Raw genomic sequence first — 22,464 nt, forward strand, 5'->3', positions numbered from 1 at the left:
AACCTAGTAATTCTGCTCTAAGTTATATACTCAAAAGAATCAAAGGGAAAAACTTAGATACTTATATACCAATGTTCACAGCAGCATTAATCAAAATAGTCAAAAGTTAGAAATAACTCAAATGTCCATCAACATATAAATGGATCAACAAACTGTTACATACATAAATTGGAATATTATTCACCTTTAAAAAGGAAGGAATTTCTGATACATGCTATAACATGGATCAACCTTGAAAACATTATGCTAAGTGAAAGAAGCCAGACATAAATGGACAAGTATTGTACAACTCCACTTACATAAAGTATTGAGGATAGGGAAATTCATAGAGACAAAAAGTATTAATAGAATAGAGGCCACAAGGGGCTGAGGAAGGGAGAAATGGGAAGTTACTGTTTAATGAATAGAGCTTTGTTTGGGATAATGGAAAAGTTCTGGAAATGGATAGTGGTGATGGTTGTACAACATTGTGAATGTACTTACTATAAATAAATTGTACACTTAAAAATGGTTACTTAAAAATGGTTAAATGGGGCCTGGCGCGGTGGCTCATGCCTGTAATCCCAGCACTTTAGGAGGCTGAGGCGGGCAGATCACCTGAAGTCAGGAGTTTGAGACCAGCCTGACCAACATGGAGAAACCCCGTCTCAACTAAAAATACAAAAAAATTAGCCGGGCATGGTGGCGCATGCCTGTAATCCCAGCTACTTGGGAGGCTGAGGCAGGAGAATCGCTTGAACCCAGTAGACAGACGTTGCGGTGAGCCAAGATCGCGCCATTGTACTCCAGCCTGGGCAACAAGAGCAAACTCCGTCTCAAAGAAAAAAAGTTAAATGGTAAAGTTTATTTTATATATTTTATTACCAAAAAAGACAACTCACAGGCAAAAATAGTAACATATTGTGGGCTTTATAAAATGTAAAAGTAAAACGTATGACAACAATAACACAAAGGGTGTGAATGAGAAAATGAAAATATGCTCTCTGAACACAACGGAATTAAATTAGAAACCAATAACAAAAAGGTATCTAGGCTGGCACGGTGGCTCACACCTGTAATCCCAGCACTTTGGGAGGCCGGGGTGGATGGATCACCTGCGGAGTTCGACACCAGCCTGACCAACATGGTAAAACCTCATCTCTACTAAAAATACAAAATTAGTCAGGCATGGTGGCGCATGCCTGTAATCCCAGCTACTTGGGAGGCTGAGGCAGGAGAATTGCTTGAACCCGGGAGGTGGAGGTTGCAGTGAGCCAAGATTGCGGCATTGCACTCCAGCCTGGGTGACAAGAGCGAAACTCCAACTCAAAACAAAATAATAATAACCAGAAAATTCCCAAATATTTAGAAATTACATAACAAACTTCTAAATAACCCATGAATCGAGGAAGAATTAAAGAGAAATCAGAAAATATTAAACTAAATGAAAATGTAAACATAATACATCCAAATTTGTAGGCTGTTGCTAAAGCAATACTTGGAGGAAAATTTATAGCATTAAACATTTATATTAGAAAAGATGTTCAAATCAACTCCTTTTACTAAATCTAACCTAACACCTCATTTTTACCCAAGGAGCTTCTTTACCTCTTAGCATTGTTCCTCATTCTCTGCCCCAATCCATATGTTTTCACACTCTGCCTCTCTGAATTTTACAATCTATTTCATGCCCATCTCATGTGAGAAAACTGTTTTCATTCCCGTTCTCTAAATTCAGAGTTTTTTTTTTTTTTTTTTCAGAAGCACTCACTGGGTTCTGACCAGTTATGGTCTTGTATTTTTATTCTTTTAGCATTATGTGGCATGACTACTAAGCTAAACTATAAAACTTCTTGAGAGCATGAACCATCTCTTTCATTCTTTGTAACCCTTCTGTAACTCAGCACAATATTTCAATATATTTTGGTTGATTCATTGGTTGAAGTACTAGAGTATAACTTTTATTTCTATTTGGCACTAAAGCATGACATATGATTGAGAGGTGTCTTACTATATCTAGTTTCTGATATTTCTGACGCCAAAAAATACTCCTTCCATTAAAAATAATAGTGTCTTCACAATGGAATTCCTCAAGTCCTGTTATAAGTCTCATTCTCTGTGCTATATGAAATTCCATCCAGTCTCATGGCATCATACGGTATATACAGACTGATGACACCCAAATTTCAACTTCTATTTAAAACACCTCCTCTGAGCTCCAGGATTGACAACTCCAACTGTATGTCTAATAGGTTTCTCAAACTTAACATAGCCAAAAGTGAATTCCTGATTTCTCTTCACTCCCACCTCTGTCCCTACATCTGTTTTTCTCCTAGGCTTTCCCATCTTATTTAAAAGCACTAGCATTTTCTTTAATAGCACTATGTAATTCCCTCAGTTGCTCAGGCCAAAACCAGGAAGGCTATCTTAATTATTCTTTTTTTTTGTTTGTTTCTCTCACCCACTACATCCTAAATCACTAAATCCTGATTATTCTACCTCCAAAAAATATCCTGAATATATCCATTTCCCTTAAAATCTAAACAGGTAGTAAAGAGTTGTGGTTAAGAGCATGGACTCTACACCTACGCTTGCTTTAATTCAAATCCCAGCTTTCCAACTTACTAGTAGTGGGCAAGTTCCTTAACCTCCTTATGCCTCGGTTTCATCATCTGTAAAGAGAGGATAATAAAAATACCTACTTCATATGGCTGTTGTTGAGGGTTAAATGAGTTAACAAAATGTAAAAAAAGACTGCCTGGCATATACTACATACCATATAAATGGTGACTACTATTTTTATTATTGTTATCAATACTACTATCATCCTAATATAAGCCCTTATCATTTTTTGCCTAAGCTATAACTCTCTGATTGCACATTCATGCTTTCATTTTGCCTCACTCCAGTTTTATTTTTAAAAATCATCAAGTCACTCTCCGGCTTTAACACTTCAAAGACTCCCCACCACACTAAGGATGCAGACCAAGTCTCTCTCTTGCTCAAAAGGAGTCTCAACAAACTCTTTCCCCCTACTCCCCAGCCAAGCAATCTGCTATTTAGAGACTGCTGGCTAATAAGCATCTCTTCCCACACACTTACACTCCAGAAACAGCTACATCAAATAGCATCTCACACAATAATTTAATCACAATAGCTTCACATTTATTTAATCAAGATTATACCTGGTTGAGTTCAGCCTCAAGGAAAAGAAGCTTGGTGGAGGGAAAATGAAAAATGGGGGCCTTTGTAAAGGGGGGTGGGGTGGAGTGTCAACAAAATCAGAAAGAGGAAATGAAAGAAAGGGAGAGATGTAAGAGGCCTTTGCCTGCTTTGCAATTTTACGTAGTGTACTGGGAACAACAGATGGGATGCTATGAATCATTTAGGCAGCCTTTGTTTGTCGTTATTGTTGTTGGTTTTTTTTTTGTTTTTTTTTTTTGAGACAGGGTCTCACTCTGTCACCCAGGCTGGAGTGCAGTGGCTCGATCTCGGATCACCGCAGCCTCAACTTTTTGGGCTCAGGTGATCCTCCCACCTCAGCCTCCCAAGTAGCTGGGACTGCTTGGCTAATTTTTTTGGAGAGACAGGGTTTTGCCATGTTGCCCAGGATGGATTCCAACTCCTGGACTCAAGCGATCCACCCAACTTGGCCTCCCAGAGTGCTGGGATTACAGGCGTAAGCCACTGTACTCAGTCTGCCTTTGGTTCTTACGCTGATCAATAATGCTGAGTTTCTACAATTGTTTCGAAAACTTCAGATCTTAACCTAACCTAGTTTGGCACAAGTTCCCCCTTGACCAGGATGTAAAGAATAGAGAAAAGAAAAAGTAGAAAAAGGAAGACATTCTATGTCAAACACTGGTGACCCTCCCACTCTGTAGTCTTCCTCCCATCATTACTATAAGATGATGCAAGGAAATTTAACTATTGTTGGGCATATGGAGAATTCTTAAAATTCAATAAGAAAACAACCTGCTTTAAAAATGGGCAAAATCTAAGCAGCATCTCACCAATGAAGATATACAGATGACAAAGAACCATATGAAAAGAAAGTCCATATCATATGTTATCAGGGAAATGCTAATTAAGACAAAAGTGAGATAGTACTACACACCTGTTAAAATGGCCAACATACAAAGCACTGAGAACATCAAAACCCAGTGAGGATGTGGAACAACAAGAACTCCCATTCATTGTTGGTGAGAAAGCAAAATGATACAGCTACTTTGGAAGATAGTTTGGCAGTTTCTTACAAAACGAAACATACTCTTACCATACAATTCAGCACTTCTTTGTATTTACTCAAATGAATTGAAAATGTATGTCCATATAAAAACCTGCACACAAATTTTTACTCATAATTTTTACTCAAATTTTTACTCAAATTACAAAGTTTTACTCATAATTGCCAAAACTCGGAGGCAACTAAAATGCCCTTCAGTAGGTGAATGGATAAACTATGGTATATCCAGAAAATGAAATATTATTCATCACTAGAAACAAATGAGCTATCAAGCCATGGAAAGACATGGAAGAAACTTGAAAGCATATTACTAAGTGAAAGAAGCCAATCTGAAAAGGCTGTATGATTCTAAATATGTGACATCCTAGGAAAGGCAAAACTATAGAGACAGCAGAAAGATCGCTGGTTACCATGGGTTGGGGGGAATAAGGAATGAACAGGAAGAGAACAGAAGATTTTTAGGGCAGTGAAACTATCCTGGTATGACACTACTATGGATACATATGTACATATATACAAATGTAGGCTATGTGGATATGTATCCTATATTTAACAAAACCCACAGAATGTACACCAAGAGTGACCCCTAATATAATCTATGGACTTTGGGTGATAGTGTGCCAAAATAGGCTCACTGATTGTAACAAATGTACCATTCTGGTGTGGGATGTTGACAGCCAGAGAAAATGTGTTTGGGGACAGTGGGTTTATGGGTACTCTCTATATTTTCTACTCAATTTTCCTGTGAACCTAAAACTGCTCTAAAAATATAATTTTTTAATTTAAAAAATCTAATGAGAACCAAAAAATTAGTGTTTGACATGGACAAGTCAAAAATGTTATTTGACAGGGTCTTACTGGGTAAATAATAAACAATGATTAACTGGAATAAACAATTGCCTGAGATTGTCAAAAAAAAAAAACTACTACTACCTTGGAAGTCTCTTACGTTGCTGATGGGAATGTAAAATGGTACAGGCACTATGGAAAATAGTTTAGTGGTTCATTAAAAAGTTAAACATGTAATTACAATATGACCCAGCAATTTTCCTCCTAGGTATATACCTCAAAGAATTAAAAACAGATGTTCAAACAAAAACTGTAATTCAATGTTCACAGCAATTCATAATACCCAAAAGGTAGAAACAACCCAAATGTCCATCAGCTGGTGAATAAATAAAATGAAATGTTATTCAGCCATCAAAAGGAATGAAATGCTGCTATATACTATAATGCAGATGAACCTCAAAAACATTCTGAGTGAAAGAAGCCAGACAAAAAGGACACATAAGAAATATGAAACATTCAGAATACATACATCCATAGGGACAGAAAGAAGGTTAGTATTGCCAGGGCCTGGGAGGAGGGAGAAATGTGGAGTGACTGCTTATGGGTATAGGGTTTCCTTTTCGGGTGATGAAAATGTTCTGGAACTAGATAGAGTTAACGGTTGCACAACATTATAAAGTACTAAATGACACTAAATTATACACTTTAAAATGGTGTATTTTTACCATTAAAAAAGGAGTGGACTAAGAAAAAATACCTTGATTTTTTCACTTTCTTTTCTCACTCGCTTTGCATTTTCAATAATGTAAACAGTGCTTTTGTTGACTTCATTGTCAGCTCTGTGTCTCAGCCAATCCTCATATCCCTGAAAGATAAAAATAACTATATAATTGAGTTCAGATAATGAAATAAAGCTGTTAATAAATTTCTATATCCTCCCATGAGTCAACACCAAATATTTATAATTATAGCATTAATTTAAACTCAGAATGCTAAAGAGACAATGCTACACATTTTAATAGCAAATCTGAGACACACTTTCAAAATACTCCTTAGATAAATAGCTTTGTTGTGTTAAAAGTTTTCTCCACTCTTTAAACATTAATGAAAACACAGGCACTGGAGACTTAATATTTTCATGTGTGAAAGGCTATGATTTATTTTAACTGTACTCTTGAGTTAGTTAATTCTATTTTTTAATTTGAAAAAAGATTGTCCTGGGTTTGTATTTTCTTATAGCCATAATCACTTACATATAATCTTTTGTATATGCTGTAGTAGACTGTTCGAGTAATCATCTCCAAGGGAGTATTTTAATTATTTCTCACCCACAGAGAATAATAGAAAAGGCAAGCAAGGATTGTTTTGGCAGAGAAGCTATGATAAGTTGTAGAGATCAACACCTAAACTTTTCAACTGACTTGGTGACAAAAGAAAATATAAATTGGTATTCATCGTTTCCAGTTAAAAGTAATCAGAGAAAGATCTAATGGCTCATTTTACTTTGGACTTTTCATCTAAAGTAGATTTAAGCCAAAAGATCTAAAGGATGTTCATGAATGTTTGATCATGACCTCCTCTCCTTTTTTATATACCTTTGTCTTTTTTCGTTGTAATAATGTCTGTACCTTTTCAAACACAACTGTTTGAAAAGTCTCTTCATCGCCTCCCCCCACTTTTTCCCCTCAGGTACTATACCCATTCTTCTTCTGTCCTCTTTATGACAATGCTAAGCTATCACTTTATAGAGTACATTTTGTGATGCTGGTGAAGAAATAAAGGTCCTAACATGAACCAGTATTGGGAGTAGAATGAATCAGTAAAAAAGCCTTTGAAAACCACACATGCTATTCTTGGAACCAGCAATTTTATGATGTTAAAGAAAATAATCCTATCAGTCTAAGGAAAAGAACATTCCAAAAGTCTTTATTTTGCAACTGAACACTTGATAAAATATTCTTATAGTTCCTGGTAGGCAAGATATTAAGACCAGATAACCCCAAGAGGAAAGGTAATCTTGTTCCCAATAATGCTAAGAAGACCTTTGTTTTGCAAGCTTCTTTGGTACTCTTTTTAAAAGCACTTTGTTAAGTATCATCTAAAAATATGTTTGTAAATAGTCAGATGCTGTGGACTGACACAAAACATGATTAACATTGTTAACCTACCCTTTCACCTCCAATTTCCTGTTTCCATTTTCATCTGGAATTTTTCAAACATACTAGCATACAAAATGTTCAAAATACTTCAAAGACATCCATATCACAATCTGTGGCAGTCTATCAGCTCTGACAAAAAACAGGAAATGTCCCCTCTACCTACTACCCCCTGAAGCAGTAGAAGGAAAAAACAAGAAAATTAAAGTATTCTTCCCTTGAGTTCTCGCTACAGGCATAAGCAATTTTAAAAAATCCACAAAAATGGGAGTTTTTCACACAGACATACCACGCTGAAACAATTAATATGCATTAAAAAATCTGCCTCCTATTTCCTGACTGGGCTGTACCTTTTACCTGCTCTTTCTTTTAAATTTACACCCACATACACAGATATTTAAGAGGAAACAAGGAAATACATTAAGGATGTGCCTATCATTTTAATAGGTTTTCAAGAGGAACCAAATATAAAATAAATCCATAAAGGATACTACCCACTGTATATAAATATGAAAAAGAGCCTTTGACAATGAAATTCCAACAAGCCTGGACTGAAATGCAGGTGCAAGTGTAAATAAGAAATTTACCTGCTTGATGGCTGTAACAGTTATAACAAAGAAAAGTGGAAGTCCACTGGTAACTGGGCTAGTTGGTGTGTCTACTGTGACCTAGGTAAATAAAATTAAATTGAAAGTAAAATGAAAATTTGTCATTAACTCATATGCAGCACTTACATGCTGCAAACATTTCAAACAGAAACACAGACAAAACACTTTCCAGTAGTAGGGTAAATATTAATTTTCATTAAAACAAAAGCAAACTACATGGCAGTTAGTTTAAGAAATAGTCCTAAATTCAGGCATAGTTTTTATCCCAGCTTGGATTAACCCCTTTATTGAAATATATCCATTCACTTACCACCTATTTGCTGAGCACCATTCTGTCAGCGCTTGTGCTATTATCAGCAAAGCTCTAGAGATACTGCTTTAAACAAGATGGAGACAAGTCCCTGCTTTCATGTAGCTGGCAGCTTACAGGAAAAATCAGACAGTAAAACAAGTGTGTAGATGCTGAGGTCTGAAGGGTAAACAGGAGTTAACTAGACGAAAGGTAGTTTTCTAGGCACAGTGAACAGTATATGCAGGTCTCTAGGAAATAAAGGAAGCCAGTGGCGAGAGGGAGTGTGGTGTGAGATGGGGCTGGAGAGGGAGGCAGGAGCCAGACTGTGCAGGGCCCTCTAGGCCAAAGTAAGCTGTTCATTCTCTATCCCACAAATAGCAGGAAATCCTTGAAAGTTTTAAGCAAGGAAAGGTCACATGAACAGAACTGCATTTTGAAAAGATCATTCTTACTGCTCTGTGGAAGATGAATTAGAAGGGAACAAGAGTGAAGGCAGGGAGTCTATTTAGGAGGCTATTGCTGTAATCTAGGTGAAAGATGATGGCTTGGACTAGTGTTAGCGGCAGGCATGGAAAGAAGTTCTATAAATATTTAGGAGGCAAAAATGCCAAGAGTTAGATGTAAATGCTAATATTAAAGATGTCTTCCAAGTATCAGGTTAGCATGTCTAGGTGAATGTTGTTATCATTTACTGAGACAGGAAATACTGAAAAAGAACTACATTTAAGGGAGGATGATTTTGAGTTCAGTCTGCCCTCCCAACTCGTTGACTCTCATCTCCAACCCTCAACAAGCCCTGCCTCTGCCATACACCCTGTGTTGTAGATACAATATATACTTCCATGTACGCAAGGCTTCTACATGGCTCTGTGACTTTAGGCAATCTCTTCCCTATCCCTGAAATACCAGTTCAGCATTCTCCACCAAGTAAATCCTTCTAATCCTTAAAGGCTCTGTTCAGATAGCATCTATTCTCTGAAGCCTTATCAAATTCCTCTTGGGTAGAAAAAAATGATAACTTACACTGTATACCCAAAGCATTCTGTTAATGCTTCTTGAATGGCTTTACTACATTAAGTGAATACATAACTGTTATGTGACTGGTCTTCTCAGCTATAGCATAAATTCCTTAAGAGTAGAAAAGCCATATCTTGATCTTCATTGTACCTGCTACCATTTTTGTTGTCTGTCCTACTGCACAGCACATAGTAGGTAGATGAGTGGTATACATTTGCTGAACTGAAATGAAATGCGCTGCCCACCAAGTAGAATGATTCTTTCAAGCAGAATCCTCTAGGTAGTTTATTCTATATCTGTAAGACATCTGACCATAGATCCAGAGGAGCTCCTTTTCAAATCTTCCATCATTCAGGATTAAAATAGGCTCTTGCCCATATTATATCCCAGACTGATTTTAAGTAGCAAGGCTAAATTCAATTACAGTACCATTTACTCAAAGCCTCAAAGTGAGTCAATAGAAGCACTTAACATCAACAGGGCATTTGAGCAATTTCAATGGGATTTTTCTGCTTCATTTAAAAAATGAAATGAGAAAAAAAGTACCTTTAATGTAGTAAAATTTTCAGGGGTAATTATGGCGAGGAAAAGATTTTAATAGCTTACAGATTTAAAGATGGAAGACACAATTTAAACTGTCTAAAATTTAAAACACAAAACAGTAGAAAGAATACAGAGAAGCAGATTGATCTAACTAGGCTCTCACCCTTACAGTGAGTAAATGAATGAGAGAGAGCAAAAATGGTAATCAGGAAGATGAGTGAGAAGTTTCCAATTAGGCTGAAACTGGTATGTAACAAAATAAAACTATTAGTTTGAACTATTTTCAGTTTTGATATATTCCATTTCATTTAATGGTACACAATACACGTCATCCTGGGATGAGCAAAAATATGATATCCATGAAAATTTCAAAGAAAGTAACAATGAAACAAAATCTCAACAGGTTTTCTAGTAAAAACACAACTTTAGAAATTTATAAAATGATAATCTTTAAATGTTATGTTTCTACTTTAAGAAGTCATATTATAATAAGCTCTGGAATGTCTTTTTTTAATTACATGGCATTTTAAGGTTAGAAATAGATTCAAAATTCGTTTAAAGCAATCAAGTTTCTAAAAGTTAAGTGGCTGTTTAAGGAGCTCTTACCTGTACAAGGAAAATTATGAGAAAATAAAAATTTGCAATTCTTCTAAACTGTTCAAACAGATTCTTTGGGAGAAAATTCCAAAGTGTATACTGTAAGGGAGGAAGAAAAAAGAACACTGTTACGAAGAAAACTTGAAAAATCTTAATAGTAATGACTGATTATGGGTCCACATTATCATATAAAGTGATATTTAGTATGTCCAACACTTTGAAACCGAAATCTCACACATATACATAAGCATATATTTAGAGGCACTGTATATGAAAACCTTTTTCAGAAATGAAGCTTTCATTCTACGCATTACAATAACCATCTAGTCTCATACCTTTGCTTTCTCTGACCCAATCTAAATTAGGTTCCTTGTTATGTGTTCTCATGTCATCCTATATATACTTACTTGATAACACTCATTATAGTGAGTTATATATGTGTACATTTTAAATTAAAGTTTCTCCCTTGATAAGCAAAGAGTTCTATAGGAGCAGGTTGTTCACCTGTATTGTTTACAATTTTCCCAACACTCAACACAGTGCCTGGTACAAGGCAGACAATAAATTATTTGGATGGCCAGGCACAGTGGTTCACACCTGTAATCCCAGCACTTTGGGAGGCCAAGGCAGGCAGATCACCTGAAGTCAGGAGTTTGAGACCAGCCTGGCCAGCATGGCAAAACCCTGTCTCTACTAAAAATACAAAAATTAGCCGGGTGTGGTGGCGCACACTGTAATCCCAGCTACTCGGGCGGCTGAGACAGGAGAATCGCTTAAACCTGGGAGGCAGCGGTTGCAGTCAGCCAAGATCTCACTACTGCACTCCAGCCTAGACAACAGAGCGAGAATGAGACTCCGTCGCCAAAAAAAAAAAGGCCTGGGCAACATGGTGAAACCCCATCTCTACTAAAAATACAAAACTTAGCTGGACATGGTGGTGCACGCCTGTAGTCCCAGCTACTTGAGAGGCTAAGACACGAGAATCGCTTGAACCCAGGAGGCGGAGGCTGCAGTGAGCTGATATGGTGCCACTGCACTCCAGCCTGGGCGACAAAGTGAGACCTGCCTCAAAAATAAATAAATAATAAAATAAATAAATAAATAAATAATTTGGAGGAATGAATGAACACATTAATTTCTGGCTCAGCTAACCTCTGGAGTCTTGATGATCATAACAGATACCCCTATGAGTCACTCTGTCCCTATGAGTACCTCCAATTTCCATGACAGCTGGGAAGGTGTATACACAACCCTGGGCCATGGAGGGCTTTCATTTTAATCAATAACATACCACTCTGGGCTGCGCTTTGGTAATTGGTAATAGGTAAAAGTTTCATGCTGAATTGCACATGGCCAGAACTCTTAGGCCAACTGTCAACTGCAGAACTCTTAGGCCAACTGTCAATCGTACTTTGTCCCTGATACCTTAAGCTCAAGGACTGAATCACTTAAAAGTGACCAAAAATCATTGAATTTTTCAGATGACCTAGTAAGACCAGAAACTAGAAAGAAAGAAATGTTTCTTAACCTAAAAAGCTAAATTTACATTTGAGAGTTCTGCGGTTGACAGTTGGCCTAAGAGTTCTCGTCTTCTGACCATGTGCGATTTAGCATGAAACTTTTACCAATTACCAATTACCAAAGCCCATCCCAATTATCTGTATAATATGTGAGAACATATCCTGTAATAAGAGGTGACTGAAAAGCCAAGTTGTAGAGCACGACATAATATATGGGAATTTACTAACCTTTCAGTTTAAAAAGGCTTATGGGCTCAAAATTTAGGGAATCCTCAGGGAAAAAACACAAAAGGAGGCAAGTACATTCAGTAGAACAGCTGCATTACAACCAATAACCAACTTAGAAAAGGTTCTACCCTGGAGTCCAAGAAGTTCCTTAGGGAAGATAATTTTAAAATAAATGCAGAATTGTGCATGGATGTGCATCACTTGGGAGAAGAAGGTCCACACTTTTTATGAGATTCCCAAGGTAGCTTGTGACCAAAAATAGAAGCCACTCAAAACCACTGATCCAGTCACTTTGAAGCTGACATAGTTCAGACCAGCATTTTTAACTGTCCCAATTATTTAAAATCAACTTTCTAAAACAATAAGCTAAACTCCAACAACAGGCTAATGGCTGAGCTTCTGGTACGTTACCCTTCTGTTCCCAAATTAAAGAGTTTTTAATTAATCAAATAAGCATTACAGAGTCATCTGTGAAAGGTGATATAAACACATCAAAAGGGAATACTTTCGCTGTTGTCGTTTTTAAGTCCCAACTGTTAGTTGACCACTGTTTTATTAAATGAACTGCTTCCTTGAGGAATTCTGATTATTCCCTTCATAGGAAATGACTGCCCTCTTCCCTCCTTCATCAAGTCATGAGCTCTTAAGAGATCATGGAGCATGTCCTAAGTCCCCTTATCACAGGTGCCTAGAACAATAGTTTAGCACACAGAAGATATACAAGAAATCTTTATTAAAACTTGTGCCCTAGCCATTTACTCTACTGGTTTAACTAAAAGGTAAACTTAGTTTCTAGCACATCTTTTTTAGTATAATACAAATGTAAGATTTTAATGCAGACCAAGAAAAGTCTACTTTTTAGAGTTTTCTAACTAAAAGTGAAATTGAGTTACAGCCATATACATCAAGTTATTCAAATTAACTTGTTTATCTACAAAGTAGATTCTCCAGCTTGGTCAGTTGCTACAAATCAAAAACAATGTTATCTCAAGCATGACCTCTATGGCAAAAAAAAAAGTTAATCACAAGAAGAAAATGTGTATAGCAGTTTTTTAGACACAATGATGAGAATTCAGTTTTTGTTACAAGTTAGTTCTTGCTTGGAGACGTCAGTAAATAGTATTTATTTATTTATTGAAACAGAGTCTCACACTGTCACCCAGGCTGGAGTGCAGTAGCGCGTTCCCAGCTCACTGCAGCCTCTGCCTCCCAGGCTCAAGCAATCCGCCCGCCTCAGCCTCCTGAGTAGCTGGGACTACAGGCACACACCACCATGCCTGGCTAATTTTTGTTGTGTGTGGTTTTTGTTTTTTGGTTTTTGTTTGTTTGTTTTTTTGAGACAGAGTCTCACTCTGTCACCCAAGCTAGAGTGCAGTGGTGTGATCTCAGCTCACTGCAACCTCCGCCTCCCAGGTTCAAGCGATTCTCCTGCCTCAGCCTCCCGAGTAGCTGGAATTACAGGCATACGCCAACACACCCGGCTAATTTTTATATTTTTAGTAGAGACGGGGTTTCACCATGTTGGTCAGGCTGGTCTTAAACTCCTAAACTCAGGCAATCTGCCCGCCTCGGCCTCCCAAAGTGCTGGGATTACAGGCGTGAGCCACCGCGCCTGGCCAATTTTTGTATTTTTTGTAGATACGGGGTCTCCCTTTGAACCATCTCCGAGGCTGGTCTCGAACATCACCCGCCTCAGCCTCCCGAAGTGCTGGCATTACAGGTGTGAGCCACTGCACCGGGCCTCTTTTATACTATCTTTAAGTGCAACTATAAACTTAAAAAGCAGCCCAGACATTTAGAACATGTTTAAAACTATTTATACAGGAAACGCCAGCTTTGGGCTGGGCATGATGGCTCACACCTGTAATCCCAGCACTTTGGGAGGCTGAGGTGGGTGGATCACCTGCAGTCCGGAGTTCGAGACCAGCCTGGCCAACATGGCGAAACCCCGTGTCTATTAAAAACACAAAAAATTAGCCAGGCAGGCGCCTGTAATCCCAGCTACTTGGGAGGCTGAGGCAGGAGAATCGCTTGAACCCATGAGGCGGAGGTTGCATTGAGCTGAAATCGCACGCCACTACATTCCAGCCTGGGCGACTGAGACTCTTGTCTCAAAAACAAACAAACAAACAAAAAACGCCAGCTTTCCCGGTACATACAATGCATTTTATATATGCTTTGTAGTGGATTAAATAATCTGTACACAAGTGTGGCCACTAAAGATGAAATTATGTGAAAAAGTTGTGGGTCACTGCCTCAAATATGTATCATCTAATTTAATTTGAAACCAAAACTTTATAAACTTACTAAGCAAATTTCCCAAAGGAGGAAAGTTGAAGAGAATCTCAGCTTTGAGAGTCAATTATTTCATTTAAGCAAAAGGAGGCTTTAGAACTTTACTTGTTTTGACCAGTTCTGTGTTACCCAAGATTTCCAATTTATCATTAAAAATGCTGATGGTTTAGCATTAAAAATGCAGATGAGGAACTTAAGACTCCAAATAACTTTTAATGTGTCTGAATAACTTTTAATGTGTCTGAATAACTTTTAATGTGTCTGAATAACTTTTAATGTGTCTGAATAGCAGCAAAAAAGAAAGAGAAAAAGGTAAAAATAAAGTAGTAGATATTTAAAGTAATAATAAAGTTAGCAGTCAACTGCTCAAAGAAAACTTAGGAAAAACTCTTCTGGACATTAGCCTAGGCAAATAACTGATGACGAAGACAAAAAAGCAAATGCCCGAAAACCAAAAATAAACAAATGGGACTTAAATTAAAAAGCTGCACAGCGAAAGAAATAATCAACAGAGTAAACAGACAATCTATAGAATGGCAGAAAATATTTGCAAATTATGATTCTGGCAAAAGACTAATATCCAGAATCTATAAGGAACTCAAACAGTAAGAAAAAAAAATCAACTCCATTAAAAGCTGGGCAAAGGGCGGGGTGCAGTGACTCACTTCTGTAATCCCGGCACTTTCGGAGGCTGAGGCAGGGGGATTACTTGAGGCCACGAGTTTGTGACCAGCCTGGCCAATATGGTGAAACCCCGTCTCTACTAAAAATACCAAAAAAAAAAAAAAAAAAAAAAAAAAAAATTAATTAATTTTTTTAAAAAAACCTTAAAAATTTTTAAAGGAAAAAAACACACAACAGATAAACATGATGGAAACTAAAGATCCTAAAATTCATAGCAGAGTACAATCAATGTTCCTTTTGCTAAAGAAGGGAATTTCCAAGTTTTGCACCAGCTACCAAATTCTGGTGATTTCCAAAATCTCTGCAGAGTACATTAAAGTTTGTGAGGCTGTAGAGGCCAAATTTTTCTAAAGAAAGTATTTGTGTTCCCAGGAGATAAAAAAACAAAAAGCATTAGGCCGGGTGCAGTGGTTCACGCCTGTAATCCCAGCACTTTGGAAGGCCAAGGCAGGCGGATCACGAGACCATCCTGGCTAACCCAGTGAAACCCCGTCTCTACTAAAAATACAAAAAATTAGCCGGGCGTGGTGGTGGGCACCTGTAGTCCCAGCTACTTGGGAGGCTGAGGCAGGAGAATGGCGTGAACCCGGGAGGCGGGGCTTGCAGTGAGCCAAGATCGCGCCACTGAACTCCAGCCTGGACGACAGAGCGAGACTCTGTCTCCCCCCCCAAAAAAAGCATTACTTTTATAAGCAAATAAAATTTAAAGTAGGTCAAAATGTTTGTCTTCAGTGTTCCCTGCCTTAACATTTATAATGTCACATTACTGGTGGTATTTGTAAACAAAAGCAGAATCCAATTAAGATAGTTATTTTTATGACTGAAGGGTGGAGAAAGAAAATCAACACTTGCTACAAAGTTGGAAGGCAGCTAACATATTCTATAAACAGTATATTTTGAAAAAATAATCCTTTAAAAAATTCTGGTATAAATACAAACAGCCAAGACAATGTGAGGAAGAAAAAGTCAAATTATGAAATTGTTGGTCTTTTCGGAGTAGACCTGAAGGCCTCCATTTAGGAGACAGTATCCCACACATTCAAAACACATGAACTTGAGGAAATCAATAGTACTACTCACTATTGTAATAATAATCACAGAAACACAAATAACAATAGCAGCTACCGTTTGAGTTGTCGCCCCATGCCAAGCACAATGCAAGAGGAGAGAAAAAAAATGAGGAAGGAACCCAAACAGCACAATGATGTAAAAAGACCTCTTTATTCAGAGCAACTAGACCTTATAAAGTAGTTCTACTCCTGGTTTTATTACTAACTCTGCTTGGTGACCATGTGCCTAAATTTCTCTGGCCTTAACCTCTTAAGACCATTTAGCTCTACAAGTCCACAATTCTGAATCAAAGGACTACTACAGACCATTTAATTGGATACCACAAGGTGAGTTGAAATTTCCAGTAAAAGAACTATTCACTATTTTAGGCATAAGTATGTCAACCTCTGGCTGAGAATAATTTCTGCCACTAGTGTGTAAGATTAAGAGGAAATAGACATTTTTATCCAAAATAAAATGTTCTATAGGCCTACATATCTGCTCATAAGGCAACAAAATTTTCACCTGTCCTGACCATATTTTACATGTTAATCTCCCAGCAAAACATGATCACTACTGTATCACCGCCCAAACAAGAAATTAAATGCATATTTGAAAACCAAAATGTCATATATTTTTAAGGAAGGGCATAATTTTGTGTTTCAGTTTCTAAGTGATTACAAGTGTACAGTGAACCAAATGTCACCAACTTTTATCTCTGCCTTGCCAGGGCACATGAGGAAGTGAGGAAAATCTTCAAGATCTATTCCATTCTACAAGAGATGGCAGTAGGCCAACCTAGCACCTAACCTGGTCAGCCAGAGGTAAAGACTAGCTAAATAACACTTGCAGAATGATGACTACTGAGTACTAGGAGCTATAAGAAGTGGTTTCACAGAGTATTAGCCCCATTTCACCAACGAGGACATTTAGAATCGGGGCGATTAATTTGACCAAGGTGACACAACTAGTAAGTGGTTGGGCCAGGATTTAAATACAGGTGTTCAAACTTCCAGGCCAATGCTCTTAGTCCTACACTATGCTGAAGAAAGATGCAGTCAAACGGTGACACAGCTACAGTGACTTAACTCTTAACAGATCACAGCTGAAGCAGTGTACTGAGCAGCATGCACCCTTTGGGACGTAGGAGTGTATTAATACTTGAGAAGTGGGATGGGAGGTGGAGGGGTTGGCAGGGGAACTAGAAAGAAATGCAAATAAAGTCATTCCAGGACAGCATTCTCCTGGATAAAAAAGAATTTGCATTCTTTTATATCCTAGTTCATCCATTCAAGGGTAATTCAGGAAGCTTTGCACAAGTAAGTAATTCGTATTTTTAGCAAACTTTACGGTTTAAAGTAATATGCATAATCAACAAGCACTGTGAATCATAACGGAAGGCAAGTGAATGATCTTTCACCTATAACAAGACAAAGTGATTTTTTAAATAAACTGTCTTTCAGAGGAATACTTATTATAGCTGGTATATGATCTGTATACATGCAAATACATGTACACATACATAAATGCATCAGTTTCCTCAGAAGCACAAATTAGAATGCATTATCTGATTCACTATATGAACATCTATTGAGTTAAAACAAAAACTTACCTTAGATGAGACTATTCTATTATCACAAAATCTTTGTGCAATGTAAGCTTCTGTTTCCGAAACTGGATGATTGCCAACAAACACTGTGCGTGTGCCAACTCGTTTCTCTTCTCCAGCACACTGACCAAGAGAAAAGGGAAAAAATTCAGTTTTTCATCACATTTGTCCACACTTCTACCAAGCCCATAATTCTTGTCCAAGCATGCTGGGCCATAATCTGGCGAGAAAGTAGTAGGGAGAGGAGAAAACCTTGTTAGGGAATTCAAAATCCATTAAGCTCTTACTTGCTGACATAGTAAAGATTAGTAAAAGTGCTGTTTGAACCAACTGTTCTGAGGTCAACAGTGCAATTCTAAAATGATTAAAGAAAGTACCCTAGAGAAACAATATTTTTACTGCCAATCATTTTTCTTTCATCCACAGCCCAAATGAATCTTAACCATAACCTTCACTAGCAACACACTAACTCACGAAAGAATGGACTGGGAATATTTCATTTATTATGCAACTACTGAGGACAACCTTTCACCTACCTTTACTAGAGAACAGAAAGCATAATGCAGATTACTTCTAAACACAAAATAATTGTGTATAAGTGTAAAGGTCAGAAATAGAATGGCTGCCTCTATTGAAGAAATGATCGACTTTTTCTAAAAAGAAACTAGTTATTTGGCTTTACAGGATAGTTTATTTTGCAATCTCTCAGAGCCTTATTGTTGTAAAGTTCCATTTCACACAATATATTTCTCATGCCCCTTTTACATTTTTAATAAGTAGACTCACCGAACCTAAAAGTTTCAAGATTGGGCTCTATTTTATCCCACCCTTTAATTTTGCTAAGGCCTCACTCTCTTCACTTTAATCAGGATAATACCCTTTTCTTATATAAATTTGGGACAGTCTCCTTGTATGGTACTATATTACCATATCTGAGACTACCACATATATAAGTCAAAGGATGCATGACAGAAACAAATACCCATTTATATATTCCCATTATTTTTTAGAACTATAATTCCCCAACCTAAAATGTTTTAATATATGTAGTCACAAAGATTTTCCTTCCTTTCAGTGATCTATTTAAAGGTCAAAGGTATAAATCCCACCCTCAAAGTAATCATTTTAAGCAAGACTACTTAGAACTTGTAGTCTTCCAATTATCTACAATGTCTGAAAGTACTCCAGTGTGAATTTGTGCATCTTATGTAGATGGTATGTGGAAAATCATTTCTTCGTTTAAAAATTAAAAATCACCCCCAAAGTACAGATAAAACCTCTTTGCCTTGCGTTTTCATTTAAGCTTATGATATTGCCTTCAAAATTTGTAGGGAATCATGCAAAAAGTAACTGGGACAAACTGAAGTAGAAGAGATTCAGGCTGTATTTAACTCTGGAAAGCTACTCTGGCATGTGCTAAGAGAATTTGTGGGATCCCTGGAGACCTGGAAAAAGTCAGTTAAGTATCTATGCTGGATAGCTTAGTTATTTATCTGCCTGCCCAAAGACAAGGCATTAGAACAACTGATTGTCCAAGGTCCTTCGCATGCTAAGAGTAAATGATTCATAGATAAATTTTCACACAGTTCCTGGAAACCAGTAAACAGTATCTTTACCAAGTGGTAGCTTTGATTTAGGGGCTTACTTCTCTGTTTGCAACTGTAATATACACGTTCTGACACAGCTTACTGATAAGAGCACCAGATTTTCCATAATATCCATTTTGTAAAACTTAAAAGTGAAAGTGTGTGCACCTGCCAGATGTATAGTTTATCTGGCTTCACCCCAGCTCCCACCTTCTGTTGCAGGTTAAGGCCTCTCTATGGTCTCCACAACAGACCTGACTCTTATAATGTACCAATTTGAATTACAGAAAATGCCAAGTCCACGTATACATTGCAATTTGCAACCTTTAATTTAATATTCATATGGCTGTTTAGTTTTTCACACAAGGAAGAAGTGGCTGCAGAGTAAATGAGGCAGGGTTACCTTTTATACAAGTTCTTAGTTAATTCTACAAGTGGAAAGGGGGAAGAGGCAAAGGACGTAGAGAATCAGTGAAGTAGGATATGTCATGTGCTGTCAATATAGATTTTTCCCCTCAATTACAGCAACCACTGATTAACTTAAAACAGAAATGGACTAGTGCTTTCCCAATTCTGAATTGTCTTCTACATTCCATGCCAAAGAACAAAAGGAAAAAGCACAATACAATTTTTTTAGGCACACTGATATTTTTATTAATTCCCTACATTTGAATGACATTTCCAGTTTTACTAAGAGCTTTCCTCATACACTATCTCTCTGATCTTTTCTGAATAAGGCCTAAGTGGCCTCTATCTCCATTAAATTGGAGAAAATGGATTGAAATTACTATGCAGGTTTGGGGTTTTGTGTGTGCACATCCCGGCAGTGATTGCTGTTAGATGATGAAACAGAAGCCCGAAAGAAGCAGCAGAATGTCCACTCCTGAGCATTTTCCAAAATAGCATTTTACAATCTCTTTACCCTAAACAGGTTTGGGTTGAGAAGTGCCTAAGACTGGGGGTGGGGTAGTATGAAGTAGGTGACTTTTCCGTGCCTGTTTCACCCTAAAAGCTGATGAAACTGCAATGGCTGGTGGAATTTCCTGCAACTGTATAATATTTGGTTCACATAAAAAATAGCAATGCTGAACTCAAGTAAATTCAATGTAATTGCCCACCTGCTGCCAATATAGAGTGTTAAAACAGTGGTGTTAGTTCCTGTGATTTTGAATAATGTAGGTGTCTTTGCCAAAGCAGAGAAACGCTAAGTAGAAATCATTTTTAAAATTCCCATTTGGATGGCACGCAGTGTAGTCTGGAGTGGGAGTGTGTGATTCCTGGCACCTCGTAATGAATTGTAATTCATTAGGAGTCCATCCTGTGCTGAACTGCTTCCCATTCAATTGTCCTTAAGAACAGCATTTCATAAAACTTGAAATATGCTGGTACTGACTCTATTTTAATGACACATCACGCTACATAATAAAGTATGGCAAATATTAAAAAATATGTTTACAATATATGAATTAACAGAGAAAGCAATGTAAATTTCTTTCTCAAGATAAAAATCAACCTTTTGTACTCCTAATTTATACCTCCATAGTATAAACTGAATACTGTAAAAAAAAAATAAAGCAAGTAATTTATACCCCAAAATGGCCTCTCAATAAAAAACCTAACACAGTAATTATTTAACTGGCACCATCTTAAAATCCTATGTCTTTGCTAGTCATAAAAAAATGAAAAGCCATTGGAAATAAAATTTGTTCCGTGGTTGCCTCCAGACCTGACTAGATAAGAACTGAAGAAAAACAGAGACCTCAATACAAGACTGTTACTATAAAAGCTGGCACAGGATCTGAAATAAAGCCTACCTCTATATCCTTTCCATTTGCTGGCAAACTTATATTTATGAGTTAGCCATAGATCTTTGACTCTTAATCCTGGTCACACAGTGGATTTAAACACAATACTGATGCCTGGTTCTTTTATTTAATATTTAATTTTTCTGGAAGCTCCCCAGGTGACAATTCTAATTTGCAAGCACAGCTAAGAATTACTGCCACAGACTCTTTCAAACAGTGATCGTCCTTAAATAACATCCTGCAAGTTTTTAGTATGCCAGCCATAATCTTGCACTATTTCTTTAAATAATTTAAACAATTTGCTTTCCAAAGGTTAAAAATACAAATAACCCTCAGTGTTCCGTCCAACCATTTTAAGCTGCTCGCAAAGTAAGATTCCCCTTCGACAATTTATTTTGCATGTGGTTATCTCCCATCAATTATTCAGATCACTGATAATGAGAATTACAGGCCCTGATATAATGCAAAGCTACTTGGATTATCAGCAAATAATCTTAAAACCGATGTAATCCCTGGCAGTTACAGCATTACTTTTATTGGTCATCGAACTGCTTTCTGTAAGCAACCACAGCAAATAAAAGTATTTGCTCAAAAATGAACAAAAAAATTTCTTATTAAAATCTGAAGACTTGGCAATGATTTAAAATGGTTCTCCACTCTCCAGCCCAAAGCTATTTTCTTCTCTGAAGCAGGAATATTTTTGAACAGCATAGTGTCTTAAAAAGGCCAAATTCAAAATTGAAAGAGCATTTCATCAAAATTTCAGATGTCTACTAAAATGCTCCCAGAAGTCAGCATTTCCATACTAGGGCTGAAGGGGTGGGGGTATGGGGAGGAGATCACTACAGTGCCAGGAAACATTTCCAGTGTATTAAGCTTCTTGGTTAAAATAACTACAATGTATTCGGTGGTCAAATTGCTGAGGTTTCCAAGCCCACTCCATTATAACAAGCAAAAATGAATAAACTTAATGTGTAATTTACAATCATAACTCTAAAATGATCCTTAAAATTGCACTTTTCAGATTTTGCTTTTACTGCAACTTCTGAAGTGATTAAGCTGTCTCTCCTTTTGCCAAAGGAAGTGAAGCAAGACTGATGGGGCATTTTGTGTTGTTCTGCCTTTAAAGCTTAATTACAGTCATATTAACTGAAATTCTCAAACACCTGACCAAAGGACAAATGAATACACAAAGTTTATCCCTAAACACAAAGATTTCTCTAATTAGGCATTACCCAATGGCTTCACATTTAATTGAAAAAAAAAAAAAACTACTACAGGAAATGGATATTAAGCCTCACACAAACACCTATATCAGCAAGCACAACACTTAAGAAAAAGACTGACCATGAGGATTTGGATAAGAACAATGCCTTGTTTGGAAGCTCAGAGTGGACCTTTCATTATCTCAAAGTGATCCACTGAGCAGTTTAATTTCACCAGGGACAATCAATTCTAAG

The 22,464-nt window shown here is 37.2% G+C and overlaps 1 protein-coding gene across 19 annotated transcripts in view; it reads right to left on the reverse strand.

The window, feature by feature from the left end:
- The window catches only part of ATP11C (ATPase phospholipid transporting 11C), a 206,048-nt gene that overhangs the window by 82,711 nt on the left and 100,873 nt on the right, over window positions 1-22,464 (reverse strand). For all 19 annotated transcript variants that reach the window (XM_063804128.1, XM_054676238.2, XM_063804121.1 and 16 more), the window contains 4 exons: window positions 17,617-17,736; window positions 10,237-10,326; window positions 7,758-7,838; window positions 5,772-5,879 (listed from right to left, as the gene is read on the reverse strand). In XM_063804128.1, the coding sequence (XP_063660198.1) occupies window positions 5,772-5,879; window positions 7,758-7,838; window positions 10,237-10,326; window positions 17,617-17,736 (399 nt within the window). The remainder of the gene's footprint in view (window positions 1-5,771; window positions 5,880-7,757; window positions 7,839-10,236; window positions 10,327-17,616; window positions 17,737-22,464) is intronic.

Source organism: Pan troglodytes, chromosome X (genome assembly GCF_028858775.2).
Source record: "Pan troglodytes isolate AG18354 chromosome X, NHGRI_mPanTro3-v2.0_pri, whole genome shotgun sequence".
NCBI lineage: Eukaryota > Metazoa > Chordata > Mammalia > Primates > Hominidae > Pan > Pan troglodytes.